Raw genomic sequence first — 14,805 nt, forward strand, 5'->3', positions numbered from 1 at the left:
TCTGACTTACGTCACGGCGCGGGCGGAAGATGGCCGGGTTGGTTGCCCGCAGCTGCTAACCCGGCAGTGCGGAGCTGGAGCCTGGCTCCCGCTGCCGCGAAGCGGCCGTCGCCATGTCGCTGCTGCAGTCTGCACTGGACTTCCTGGCGGGCCCTGGTTCTCTTGGCGGAGCTGCCGGCCGTGACCAGAGTGACTTCGTGGGGCAGACTGTGGAGCTGGGCGAGCTGCGTCTGCGGGTGCGGCGGGTCCTGGCCGAGGGTGAGGCGTAAGGCGTCGCCAGGCCGCGGGAGGCAGAAGCTGCCCAGCAGGGTCGCTGCTGGGGTGTGGTTCAAGTCAGGGCGCGCGAGGGTCACCGCTTTAGGCCTAGGTAGCAAAGAGGATCGTGTCCAGGGTGTGAATCGAGTCTGAGACCGAGAGAGTCACGACTGAGGTGTGGGTCAGATCAGGGCCGCGGGGAGTCATCTTTCTGGGCATAGTCTGCCGGAAAAGTCACGGCTGGGATGTAAATCAGGTCATCGCTACGAAGGGACACCGCCGGGGTGTGTGAGTCAGGACGGAGGGGGTCTTGCCAGGAAGGGAGCCCACAGGGAAAAGTGGGTTAAGGCCTTTGGTGGTGACTGCAGAGGATAGGCTACTTCTGGGTTGAACACTTCCTGGTGGGTAGAGTTAGTGCAAGGGACATGCTAGCAGGTGGTTGTCCAGTAAAGGAGGCCTGGGACTGGAGGGATCACCTCTACGTAGCGCCAAAGCTGTATCTGGGGCATATACAAAAAGATTGAAAGGTGGAGTCAAGAGGAGAGCGGAGTCACTCTGGGGTCATAAGCCGTTGTTACTCTTTGTATCCTATGCAGCGTTGTTGTTGCATCCTGAGGACTGTCTTGAGGTGGAAGTGCTTGTGCTGAGTTCTGGGGCCTGTACAGTCTTCCCTTGCTTGGGGAGGTAGGGGATAGATTGTGGGACCCTATAGCCTCTTTTTCTTTTATGGCCTAAGTGTTTGCCTCACCTCTTGAATTTTTCTGTAGTGACCTTGTATAAGTTACAGGAAGCAGAGCCCGTTGGTGTAACCTTTAGGAACCTGCTTGATAGACAATTCCATAGTTATGTGTCTTGACGCCAGCCTAGTTTGTAGGTTCCTCACTCAAGATCTGTAATCAGCCTGTGTGGAGGAGTTTTCTCTTCTGTGATTTTACTTTTTTTTTTTTTTTCCAGAGCTGGGGACCGAACCCAGGGCCTTGCGCTTGCTAGGCAAGTGCTCTACCGCTGAGCTAAATCCCCAACCCCTGTGATTTTACTTTTTTAAAGATTTACTTTTTTTTTTTTTTAAATGGTGTTTTACCTGCCTCTGTCTCCAGGCATTATCTGTGTGTACTGCCTGCTGAGACCAGAAGAGGACATTGGATCCCCTGGAACTGGAGTTAGAGACAGTTGTTAACCTCTATGTGGGTGCTAGGAATCCAGTGTTGCTCCTCTCCTCTGCAAGAGCAACAAATCTCTTAGCCTCTGAGCCATTTTTTTTGTTGTTGTTGTTTGTTTTTTTGTCCATCAGTATCTAGGCGTGTGCCAGATCTCAATAGCTCTGAAGCTTACCTGCTAAACATAGTTATGTTCTGACAAATTGGAAATTGGTTCAGGGAGAAGAGTGGCCTGACCCAGGTCTGAAGCACCTCTCAGGATTGGCAAATCATCTCGATAAGGCTGTCCCTGTCATTTTATGCTTACTGGGAGCAGGGAACTTGTTTAACACTCTTTACTATGGAAGAGCAGAGGTTTTCACAGTGTTCTCCACTGTGATTTACATAGATTTGGATGTGATTTTGTTGAGAAGACGTCTAGTGCTTTTCCCTTCAGAGATGGGTTTAGGACCTCCACTAACAGTCTGATATGTGACACACATTTCATCTATTGAGATGACAAAGATGATGCCAATCAGTTTGTTCATTCTGAAGATACCAGGCAGTTGCCTTAGTTTTTTGAGAAATTCAACGATGAACTGATGGTGCAGGCCTGTAATCCTAGCGTCCCGGGAGTTTGAGGCCGGAAAATTCTAACTTCAGGGTCTGCCTGGACTACAGGTAGAATTAAAAGCCAATCTGGGCAAGTTAATAAGATGCTGTCTCAAAAAGTGAAAAGGGCTAGGGGTGTGTGTGTGTGTGTGTGTGTGTGTCTGTCTGTCTGTCTGTCTGTCTGTCTGTATTATAGTTCAGTGGTATAGCACTTGCTTAACATTTATGAGGCCCTGGGTTCAATCTGAGAACCAGAAGGGAAGAGAAGAGAAGAGAAGAGAAAGACTGGGTTTCCTTTCTTATAGGATGTAAAGTAAGACACATATTCAGATAGTAGAAGGAAGAGGTAGCTTGGGTGTGGCAGTACAGTAAACAGTGTGAATTCCAGGTTATATGGAAGGCCTGCTTCTATAAAAGGGGGCCAGAAGAAGATAGCTGTACGCTGTACCCACCTGGCCAAGAGGGCATCTCTAGTAGGACATGGTTCCAGTCACCAGGAGAGGGAGATTGTGTAAAGCAGGAAGCTTACTCAGACCACATTGAACCCAGGATGAAAAACCAGGAAGTGTGGGCAGCCACTGTCTCTAGCAGCTTGTTCCCTCTGCTCTCTGGCCCAACTGGGAATAAAAATAATCAGTGCAATTTTAAGCCATAGATTTCCTCCTTTTAGACTTAGGTATTTTAAGTGTGTTTGTTTGTTTGTTTGTTTGTTTTTCCGAATCGAGACAGTAAGAAATCTGTAGTATTTTGCATAGATTACTTAAATGATTTTCCTGAACAGCAGCCATAGACCATGGTCCATTGGGATTTAAGCTGTCTTACAAGAACGTGAGGGAGGCTCTTAACAACATCAGAACTTTTCAGGTTCTAAAAGAGGACTCAGGTCATGACCTTACATCATGGGATGGTCCCAGAGGGGCTGAGAAAAGTTTCTATAGTCAAATAAATTGCTCTATAAATGAATAAATATTCTCACTGTACGCAAATTGCTTCTCTCAGTTTATATCAGGTTTTGTCACAGGTATTTATGATAAACCAAACTTGGTTGTCATACAGTTTTTGTAGTTATTATTAATTTGATTCTGGAGAGAGAAAAAAGTTGTTAGGCAGAACCAGAATAAAAAACCAGATAGCTTTTTATTCATGTTGGGATTTGTCCTGTCTTCACTAATTTTTTTAATTATGTTTATGACTGTGCTCATATGTATACACTATGTGCATTCATGATATCAGTGGAGGTCAAAAGAGGATATGTGATCCCCAGAAATTGAAATTTAGGAGGATTAGGACCAACCATATGGTTGCTTGGAACTGAACCTGGAACCTGGTCCTCTGTAAGAGCAGGAGAGCTTTAAACTGCTAATCCATCTCCCCAGCCTCTGATTTTTGATCTTGATGTTGTGTCCTATAGCCTTCCAAAATTATAGTTTGTTCCTCTCTTTTCTTCATGTGTTGGTGAGGGGCATGTTATGGCCAGCACGTAGTCAGAGAATGACTTGCAGCTGTCACTTCTCTCTTTCCACAATGCTGATTCTGGGAATTGAACCCAGATTGTCAGACTTAGTGGCAAGCTCCCTTATCTACTGCCAATCTGCCTTTATTCTTCTATTTTCTCCTCTTCCCTTTCCCTCTATTTTCTTTCTCCCTTCCTTCCTCTCTTTTTCCCTCTATTTTTTTTTTGAGATTTCACCAAATGTGTTGCATTTTGAAAGATGGTGTTAATCTGCAATAAAAACACCCTTACGTGTTTTGTGATTTGGATGCCTTTGATTTTCTTTTGTCTAATTGCATCAGCAAAAGGATCTTGTACAATACTGAGTATCAGTGATGCGCCTTGGCCTTCTTCCTGATATCATTTTACCACTAATACTGTTGCTGTTGGTCCTTTAGGGACACTCTCTATAAGGTTGAGGAAGTTTCTTCCTAGTCTTGGTTTACTGGCAGTTTTAAATTTTATGATAGGACTGTGTATTTAAAGGAGACACCGGGAAGGCTGAGGTAAAGAATGTAAATTGGGGGTGGGGAGTAAAAAAAAAAAAACAGAAAAAGAAAAAAAAAGAATGTAAAGGCATAGCAACCTTGGTTTTGTTTTTGTTTTTTTATTGGATATTTTTGACTTACATTTCAAATATTATTCCCTTTCCTGATTTCCCGTCCATAATCCCCTGTCCCATCCTCCCTCCCCCTTTTTCTATGAGGGTGTTCCCCCTCCCCAACCACCTCCCCTTCCCACCCTGACATTCCCCTACACTGGGGGGTTCAGCCTTGGGAAGACCAAGGGCTTCTCCCATTGGTGCCCAACAAGGCCATCCTCTGCTACATATGCAGCTGGAGTCATGGGTCTGTCCATGTGTAGATGGTAGTTTAGTTCCTGGGAGCTCTGGTTGGTTGGTATTGTTGTTTTTTTGTTTTTTTGTTTTTGTTTTTTTTTTTTTTTTTTTTTTTGATTCTTTTTTTCGGAACTGGGGACCGAACCCAGGGCCTTGCGCTTCCTAGGCAAGCGCTCTACCACTGAGCTAAATCCCCAACCCCGATATTGTTGTTCTTAAGGGGTTGTAAGCCCCTTCAGCTCCTTCAGTCCTTTCTCTAACTCCTCCAATGGGGACCCCATTTTCAGTTCAATGGTTGGCTGTGAGCATTTGCCTCTGTATTTGGCATGCTCTGGCAGAGCCTCTCAGGAGACATCTATATCAGGCTCCTGTCAGCATGAACTTCTTGGCTTCATCAGTAATGTCTAGGTTTGGTGGCTGTATATTTATGGGCTAGATCCCCAGTTGGGGCAGGCTCTGAATGGCCGTTCCTTCGATCTCTGTTCCAAACTTTGTCTCCTTATCTCCTCCTGTGAATATTGTTATTCCCCCTTTTAAGAAGGACTGAGGCATTTGTACTTTGATCGTCCTTCTTCTTGAGCTTCATGTGGTCTGTGGATTGTATCTTGGGTTGTTTTTGTTTTTTTGGGGGGGGGGGTTTTGTTTTGTTTTGTTTTTTGTTTTTTTTTTGTTTTTTTTTTTTTTTTTTTTTTTTTTTTTTGGAGCTGGGGACCGAACCCAGGGCCTTGTGCTTCCTAGGTAAGCGCTCTACCACTGAGCTAAATCCCCAGCCCCTTGTTTTTGTTTTTTAAAGTTTACTTCTTTATTTAATGTATGAGTGCTCTAGCTACACATACACCTGCATGCCAGAAGAGGGCACCAGGCCACGTTGTAGATGGTTTAAGCCATCATGTGATTGTTGGGAGTTAAACTCAGGACCTCGAAGTGCAGCCTCTTAACCACAGTCCTCCAGTCCCACAATCTTGTTTATAAAAAGCAAAACATCAGTTCTTTGATCCCTCTTCATTAGTGTTATTAGTCGGTTTTTTTCTCTTAGGGTGTCAGGGCAGCATAATTTCCTTTTTCCCTCCTGGTGTTGATACTCTTTTCTGTTTGCATTATCCTTCCCTGGTGTTTGACAACCCAGATAGAATTTGTCAGTGTTTCTTGTTTTCAGGATACCTGCTTTTTATTTTCCAGGTTCCTTGTTTCTATGTTGGTACAAATTATACTTTCCCTTCCTATCTCTGAGCAGAAGGTATAAAATACTGTGACATAAAAATTGGGCTGCAGTTTTTTGTAGGAAGCAGTTGCTATGTATGGCTGACTTTGGTTTGTAATTTACCTAGTAAAGGAATATCTAAGTTTAAGTCATAGCACTGACCAACAATTCTTTTTTTTCAGGAGGGTTTGCATTTGTTTATGAAGCTCAAGATCTGGGAAGTGGCAGAGAGTATGCATTAAAGGTACTAATTAATGACAAATCATTGTGTGGGGATTTTAGTTCATTGTAAAGGTATCTTGAGTTATTTTCAAGGATGCATCTCTGTTATTCTATGCATATCAGTCTGTTTCAGTCTGTTAATTCTTGTCTCCTCCATGTTCTCAAGGGCTTAACCCTTATGCTCACAACTCTAACTTGGGTTGAGTGCTCTTTTAGGAGCTTTCTATTTTACCTGGGAATATGGTCGGCTTTGGAGGGAGGAGTGGGAGAAACCCTTTGATTTCTCCATATTACTCCACATGTCAAAATAAGGGAACAGGAATTTGAACAGTACAGAAACCACCTACCAAATTTACATTCATGGCATCTGTTAAAAGGATTAAAGTAATGTGGTAGGAAGGGGTCCCTAGAACTTGATTCCCAGTTAGGTAGCTTTGACTTTTATCCTGAAACATGGCAGTAGGTCCAGCTCTGCCTTGATGGGCAAGCAGGGGCTTCCTTCTTGTCAAGAGTGGGGTACAGGCAGTGGACCCTTAGACCAGGGCTTGTTTTGGTAGTCCACATTGTATGCATGTGTTTGCTAGGTGTATAATGCGTCTCCTTGTTTGTTTTGCTTTACTCTGGCCTGTTTTTACTTTTTCTTGAGTCTTTGGAGTATAAAGATCATTCAAGGTTTCTAAGCTTCTGTGAGATCAGATGTTCAAATGCAGGTAAATGGTGTGCTATGCTCCCTGAGACTTGGCGTCCTCTAGACACAGTGCTTACATTCCCTGGGGTGTTTTATCTGTTAAGCAGAAGGTAAAAAGACTTCAATCTTGTGTGCTGTTCCCCGACAGAGATTACTATCCAATGAAGAGGAAAAGAACAGAGCCATCATTCAGGAAGTATGTTTCTTGGTATCCTTTTCCTGAGACTGAGAGTTGCTGCCATGACTGTGTCAGGCTTGACACAGTTACCAGGAGGCTCCTATGATAAATCAAAGTCAGCCTTTTGCCTTTACCAGACTTCCTATAGACATTCTCATGCAAAGGATTTTTCTGTCGTTGAAGTAGAAATCTCCTGGTGTTATGAAATGGGTCGCTGGGGCTGCTGTTTCAGCCTTCGAGGTCTCCATGCTGAACAAACAGGTCAGGTATCACACAGAGAGTCCCACTTTGTCCTGTGATGACCTAGGCAAGGACTATATGGATACTTCCATATCAGTGGGCCTCAGTGTGGCCCCAAGACACTTCTCACCCTTTACAAATGGCACATAACAACCTTTCTGCCTATTCTCTTCTACACAGAATGTATGCCTGTAAGGCATAGTCTCTACTGCAGACAGAGCTGCTTCCTTTCCCTTTTAGACTCTACTCTGTGCTATCTGATAGCCTAATAATGGCTGCTTGGGCTTTGAATGCACACTCTTCACCACCTTCCTGTTGTGGGGCCCAAAGGGCTTCTGTCTGTCTCTTTGACCCACTCATATTAGCATTTCCACTAGCTTCCTCCCACTGTCTTCACCTTCTCACTGTCCCATTTGCCCCTCCCTCACCATTCTGTCCAGATGCCCATACATGCTAAGGCTAAGGCAATTTGGGTATCATGACTTTTGTTTCTTAACATTTATGAATGTTTATTTTTTTAAGTGCACAGAATTATGGACATAATTATTCACATTCTTCTTTAACAAGACATACAGAAAAAACTTTCTGGCCACCCCAATATTGTCCAGTTCTGCTCTGCAGCATCCATAGGAAAAGAGGAATCGGACACTGGGCAGGCTGAGTTCCTCCTGCTTACGGAGCTCTGTAAAGGTAAAGTGCCTTGATGTTTAAGTGCTTTCTGACATGTTTCAACAGTTGTTAAATACTCCCAAGATGTTCTGAAAATGCATTGATCTGAACTGAAAGAACCAGCCAGCTATCCATTGATCATTGTGATGTTTGGAATATGCATTGTGTGTCCTTCATGGATTATAGGTTTTTTCTTGTTTGTGTGTGTTTTGAGACAGTCTTACTGTGTAGGTCTGGTTGGCCTGGAACTTGGTGTGTAGACCAGTGTTGAAATCACAGATACCTGCATACTTCTCTCCCTGCTAGAATTAAAGGTGTGTGCTACCATGCCTGGCCTTAGGCTGCAGATTCTAAAGAGCAGGGTCGAATTATGTTTTTCTCCTGAAACAAGATGAGCAGGCATGCAGTGGAACCTCAAGTGCCCTCATACGTAAGCTGGAAAAGATATACATTGGCACGTAACTGTCATGTCCTTAGGGAGTGCAAATAGTGTTTGCACAGGACAGGAGGATCACATAGTGGGCATGAGGCTTTATCAAGTACAAACCTAAGAAAGTATCAGGAAGACTTTCTGATCCATTGGCAGGCCTGTAGGTAGGACATGCCTTGGGTAGATCTCCAGGGACAGTGGCTTCAGGGATGAGTATAGGTAATGCTTGAGGCAAGTTTTTCCTTACTGGGTATGGTATTGCATTCCTGTAATTCTAGCAATGGGGAGTTGAACCCCATACTTTGTGAAGTGGAATTGACTATGCAAAAGTAGCACAGAGCTCTGCTGCTGTCTGCCGGAATGCCATGTCATTCTTAGTGTGGTCTCAAATGTGTGATGCATATGCTGAGGGGAGACTGTGGTATAAGTGGCTGCTTCTGTGTCCACCTGAGCTGAGCAATGAGTGTTGGGAGCGAAGAGGCCAAGAGAGATCAAGGAGCAGCAGGAAGACTGAGACAGGGATTCCTTGTAATCCCAACCATGTTAGAGCCACTTGCCTATATGCCAGTGATCATGAAAAACTATATCGTGGTGGCTGGAGTGCAGACAGACCAGTATCAGCTGAGAACAGAGGAGAAAGCTGGGGATAATGAGTGAATAGATTGGGGAAAGGAATAGAAATGAAATATCTAGCCAATAGGGAAAGGTGTAGAGGAAGTGTGTAGAAGCCACAAATGAGCCAATAGGATCTCTCCGCCAAGTAGAGGAGGGTGGGATCTGTGTAGGTCACATGCGGGCTCTTAGTTGTCAGAAGCAAGAGGCTGAATGTTCAGTGCAGACTCATTTCTACATGGCTGGAAGCTCTGGGATGATAGTTCCTACTGGAGCAGGACATTCCCCTTCAGGCCTCCAGTCCTCTCCACTTGTGTCCTCATGTATCTTCAGGTCCACACCCAGCCCCTGTCAAACTAACCCAGTACCTTGGTCCACCTGTTGGCAAAATCATCCCACTGTGCATAGAGGGCAGGAGCTGTGGGAACTGAGGACTGCCGGGGAGAGAAGTGAATTAACTATATCTCAATTGACATGTATCCAGATAATTTGTTTGCTCAACTTTTTAACTCTAAAGTTTTAAATTTAATGAAAACATAAAAGGTCAGTGAATGGATATATTAGATTTGCTAATTTGTAACATTTTTCTTGTAGTTGCTTTCTTTCTCCTTGGTCTTGCTTTTCTTTCTGTTTAAGACAGGCTGCAAACATCAAGACCAGGAAACGTGGATGTGTGCATATTATTTTGCTTTATTTTTTTAAGGCCGGCTCATTCTGGCCAAGGTTGGCCTGGAGCTTGAATCAGTCTTTCTGTCTTGGCATGAGAGCTGTCACTCCTCCCTACTCAAGGCCAAAATTTATTGTTCATATGTATTGTCTGAGAGTAGGAACCTTTTCTGTTACAGTTGCAGACTCAAATTGTATACCTAATTCTTAGTTTGGATGTAGTATATAGTGTATGATTAACCAGGATGTCTTCCTAATATCTCGTTCCAGCCACCAACAAAATCCTTCATGGTTTCTTAAGTTGTAGTCACTTTGAGTCTGTTTTCTGGGCAACTCTGGACCACTTCTTTACAAGCTAGGAAGGCGCCAGCTCTAGTGGCATGGCCTCCAGCTTAGAATTCTTGGGATGGGAAAACGCTGGCCCTGTGCTAGGTAGTATGAGAGGCTGATTTGTCCATCTGCTACGTTTTGTCTTCATGGATTCCTGTTGTCCTGCTGTATTCAGTTATAAAAGAGCATGTGCGCATTGAAAAAGTCAAAGTCGGATTGGCGACTGCTACTGAATAACCAATTAAGGGGTCATCCTGAGGAAGACCAATGCTCCCTTTCTCTCTCAGCCGTCTTCAGTCTGTAGTCCTTCATTTGGTGTTGAGGCCCCTTGAAATATTCCCCTTCCGCCTTAGCATGTCTATTAGTGTTTTTACTGTTTGGATATTGTTTAGTCAGCCATATTGTTTCAGTATCATAGGTGTGGATCTGAGTCATTTCTACAGGACACAATCTCACAGCCATCTGTCTTCCCATTCCTTTGATTCACTCTGAAATCATATGTAAGCAAACAAAACTAAATAGATTCAACAGGTTGTATTTATATGAGTGTTCACACACATGTATACGCACACGGCGCGCACACAGTCACGTAATAATAAGAAAGAGGCCAGGAATTTTAGAGTAAGGGTAGATGGAGAGGTAAAGTATTAAGGGAAAAAGGCAAAAAAAAAAACCCAACAAAACAAACAAAAAAACCCCCAAGCAATAGAATTAAATAGATCCTACAAAAGGAAGGTTTAACTCTGTAGTTTTCTTTAACCTTAACTGTACCAAACATGTATTCATGCTGGCATTGTCCCCTTATCCCTGTAAGACTCCGCAGATGCCTGCTATGGGCAGTACCAAACCGTACACAGCAACCTTGCAGTACTGCAGCAGTCCACCTGATAACCAGGAAGTCCCTGAGGCTGCAGCGGCAGTAGAACTTACGCAGTGGTGATTAAGCTACTATTTATGACCCCCCTTTTGTCATTTATGAGGTCAGAAAGCTTTTGCATGATGCAAGTCTTGGTATTTGAAAATCCTGGTTTGGAAGATTTGGACAATATCTGTGAGAAGCTCAGTTCATTGTCTTTGCTGTTTTCTGAGGTGGTGGAGGTGTAAAAGGAGTGGATTCAGTTGCTGTCTTTAAACAGGGTAATGTGGGAGGCAGAAAGGTCCAACCTGCTACATTTTCTCTTATATGGTATACATGTTTATATGTGTGTTTGGGTATGTATGCTTGAAGTTGACATGCAGGATCTCCTCAGTCACTCTTCTAACCTACATATTGAGGTTTTAAAGTCTCTCATTGAACCCAGGACTCAGTTTGCTCTAGGGATTTCATTTCTACCCGCTGTATACCAGGAATTTCTTTGCAGGCCGCTGTATACACCCATTTTTTCCTAGGGGTTCTAAGGATCCAAATCTGGTCTCCATGCTTATGTAGCAAACAGTTAACCCACTGAGCCAATTCCTGCAGTTCCTTTTTGGAAATCAAAAATCATTATCCTGTCTTAGTAGGTCTCTGTTGATATGATAAAACACCATGAGGGAAAGCAACTGAACAGGAAAGGACACATTCCTTCACTGGAGGAAGCCAGCATAGTAACTCAAGGCAAGAACCTGGAGGCAGGACTAGAAGACACTGAGGAATGTTGCTTATTGGCTTCGTTAGCCCAGAATCATCTGCCCCCTGGGTGACACCACCCACAATGGACTGGATCCTCCCATATCAGTCACTAATTTGAAAAATGCTCCCACAGACATGCCTACAGGCCAAGCTGATGGAGACAGTTTATTGTAATAGACTGACTAAAAACTAACCAGCACAGCTGGCAAACCCATGCTTCGGAGGGTATCTCCCAGGTCCCAGTTTTGGGAGGATACAGATAAGTAACAGTTTGCTTAACAATGAACACTTCTGGCTTAAAGGCTGGACAGAGCTTGCCTGGATTTGGGGCAGAGTTGCTGGACCTCTGATAAATTGGGGAATCCCTCCTCCTCGTGGTAGCAGGTGCAGAATTTACCAAAGGCAGTTTTGAAGTCCTAGGTTGGGCCACGGATCCTTTAAGTTGGTCTTTACTGTTACCTTCATTGGGAGCCCTCAATCTGTTCTTTGTCAGAATAGGCTACTTTTTCTGTATAAAATAAGAGGGTTTTTTTTTTAAAGCAGTCCCCCCTCTGTCACATGGATTGTTTTTTTAAGATACTCTCAAACTGAAGTTCGTAGCATGCATGATTAGTATTTTCAGCACTACAAAAACCAGGTGTGTACACCTGTGATCCCACTATGGAAGAGACAGAAGAATCAGAAGTTCAAGGTCATCCTTAGCTACTTACCCAAATTCGAGGCTTTAAAAAAAATTCGGGGCTGGGGATTTAGCTCAGTGGTAGAGCGCTTACCTAGGAAGCGCAAGGCCCTGGGTTCGGTCCCCAGCTCCGAAAAAAAAGAACAAAAAAAAAAAAAAAAAAATTCGAAGATATTGGTTGGATGGCTCCACAGTTAGGAGTGTTTGCTGCTATTGCAGAGGATCCCAGTTTGATTCCCAGCATTCGTGTCAAGCAACTTAACTACCCGTAATTCTAGCTCTAAGGGATCCAGCGCCTTCTTTTGGCTTCAGTATGCCATTACTCACATGCACAAATGCACATACACACACACACACACACACACACACACACACACAATTTAAAAATAACATGTTGACGTTCACTGTTAGGGCCACTGAGATGGCTCAGGGGTAAAGGCATCTGCTGCTGCACTTGACAGTCTGAATTCAATTCTTGAGATTCACATGGTAAAAAAAGAGGACAGTTTTTAAAATTGTCCTCTAACTTCCATGCGTGCATTGTCACACACACCCTCAGTAAAAATTAAGAGGAAATAAAAATTTATTGAAAAATTTATGTGTATTAGGGTTTCACCTCTCTGTATGTATGTGTACCACATGTGTGCCTAGTGCCCATGAAAGTTAGAAGTCAGATCTAGAATTGGAGTTATGAGTCGTTGTGAGCCACCATGTGGGTACTAGGAACCAAACCCAAGTCTTCTGCAAGATCAATAGGTGCTCTTAACTGCTGAGCCTTCTCTCTAGCCCCCAAATAAGTAAATTGTAAAATTGTCCTGTGACTCGTTATGGTTGGTACGTATATAATCCTAACACTCAGGAAGTTAAAGCAGGGTGGCAAGTTTTGAAAGCCTGTCTCAAAACAATAAAAATCTCTTAATGCTTACCAAGAATGAACTATTGAGTGAGACAGTTAAAATTAACACTATGATCAGTCTGGCATAGAGCTGGTGGACATAACTTCTCCTGCCTCTTAGAGCCTGCTTCTGTTTCACCAGAGGCCTGGGTTCTTTGGAAGACCCCTGTTCCTTTAAGTTTATATATATAGACTCAGTGAATCAAGTATGGTAGGAGCAAGAAGTAGTCTAATCTTGCCAGAGTTGGGAACCAGAATGGAGTTACCAACAGGGAATGATGCAATTCTGAGCTGAGGAACTGTGGTGAGGAATCTACATTCAGAGTCAGGGTTTCTGCTCTGCCTGTGCTGTGCTGTGAACATGAGCCTAGAGCTTCTGCTTTGTGATCATTATTTCAGAGACCTTGGTCACTGCCTCTGCTCAACTGTTAGAACTTTGCTCCTGCCTTCAGGGCTTTTTCATATGATTGCTTTTGCTGCTTGTTTGTCCCAGAGATGTTCTATGCTTTTTCTGCCCCTACCCTCCCCAGAGCAAGGATGGTCCTCACACTCACTCTTTTATTTGTCTTCCTACAGAAGTTGAAGGAATGGCTAGAGTGGTACTGATTGGGTATGCAGCCCAGCCAAGGCCTTAGAATGCCACTCCTGCCTGCCTGGGCTGCTATACAGAGGTGGATCAAACCTATTAACAAGTAGGATACAGCATTCTAAGCCCTAGGGTGACTAAATTCACTTGTCTCCTTTAGGACAGCTGGTGGAGTTTCTCAGGAGAGTTGAATGTAAAGGCCCTCTATCCTGCGACAGCATTCTGAAGATCTTCTACCAGACATGCAGAGCAGTGCAGCACATGCACAGGCAGAAACCACCCATCATCCACAGGGATCTCAAGGTACCAGCTGGGTTGCATTACTGACTGTGTCTTCACACTCTGTTCTCCTGCCTTAGGATAACTCCCTACTTGTTTTTGTGCCCCTCGTGCTTGATCAGAGCCCAGTGCTTTCTGATCCTATTATCCTGGTGTGCAAGCTTCTCAGTTGCCTTTCTTACAGAGTTAGAGGCATCCAGGTACAGTGCTGACCTCGGTGGGGAATCATTTAGGTGGAAAGGCTTCTGTTGTGCATCTCCAACTACAAGTGGTGTTGGTGTACCACAGCCTAGCTGAGGGCAGCACCTGCCTGTCTGGAATTGCTGTATACAACTTATATAGTCTGGCTGAAGAGTAGAGTCATATGAATTTATTTTACTTTTTCCTGTTATTAATGAAGTTGAATGTTATAGCTACAGCACCTTTTTCTTCAGTTTCTTTTCATTTTTCTTTTTGTCCCCTCTTTTACCTTTTTAAAATATATTTGGCTCACTGGAACTCCAGGTGTGTGTGTGTATTATATATATATGTGGGGGGGGGTGGGTGTGTGTGTGTGCATGCTTTTCCAGAGAACCAGGGTTTAATTCCCAGCACCCACATGGCAGCTCACAACTATCTGGGATCTGACACCCTCACACAGACATGAATACAGGCAAAAACACCAGTGCACATAAATTAAACTAAAAAGAAATTATTTTTAAAAAATAACTTATATGTTTTAATGTATAAGATATACACACACACACGAGTATTCTATCTTCCTGTATGCATACGTAACAGAAGAAGCATCAGGTCCCATTATAGGTGTTTTTGAGCTACTGTATGGTTGTTGGGAATTGAACTCATGACCTCTGGAAGAACAACCAGTGCTCTTAACCACCAAGCCATGTCTCCAGCTCTTCCTGGTATATTCTTGAACAAAATATTTAAGGTTATATTGCCATAGCTTAGTGTGCATTCCTCTACTGTATCTTTTTAATTTTCTGAGACTGGATTTGTGAGGAGGCTTAGCAGGTGAAAGCATTTTCTACCAAGCCTGATGTCTTAGTTACTTTACTATTGCTATGAAAAGACACCATGACCAAAAAGAAAGCATTCAGTTGGAAGGGTTGCTTAGTGTTTCAGAGTGTAACCATTATGATGGGGAGCATGACAGCAGGCAGGCAGGCAGGCAGGCAGGCATGG

The 14,805-nt window shown here is 43.7% G+C and overlaps 1 protein-coding gene across 7 annotated transcripts in view; it reads left to right on the forward strand.

Annotated features, from left to right (window-relative positions):
• Positions 1–9: 9 nt before the first annotated feature.
• The window catches only part of Gak (cyclin G associated kinase), a 74,221-nt gene continuing 59,425 nt past the window's right edge, over positions 10–14,805 (forward strand). For 5 of the 7 annotated variants that reach the window (XM_063273665.1, XM_006250583.5, XM_006250584.5 and 2 more), the window contains exons 1-5: positions 114–258; positions 5,717–5,778; positions 6,593–6,652; positions 7,438–7,552; positions 13,502–13,644. In XM_063273665.1, the coding sequence (XP_063129735.1) occupies positions 114–258; positions 5,717–5,778; positions 6,593–6,652; positions 7,438–7,552; positions 13,502–13,644 (525 nt within the window). 7 annotated transcript variants of the gene reach the window in all.

Source organism: Rattus norvegicus, chromosome 14, assembly GCF_036323735.1.
Source record: "Rattus norvegicus strain BN/NHsdMcwi chromosome 14, GRCr8, whole genome shotgun sequence".
Taxonomy (NCBI): Eukaryota; Metazoa; Chordata; class Mammalia; order Rodentia; family Muridae; genus Rattus; species Rattus norvegicus.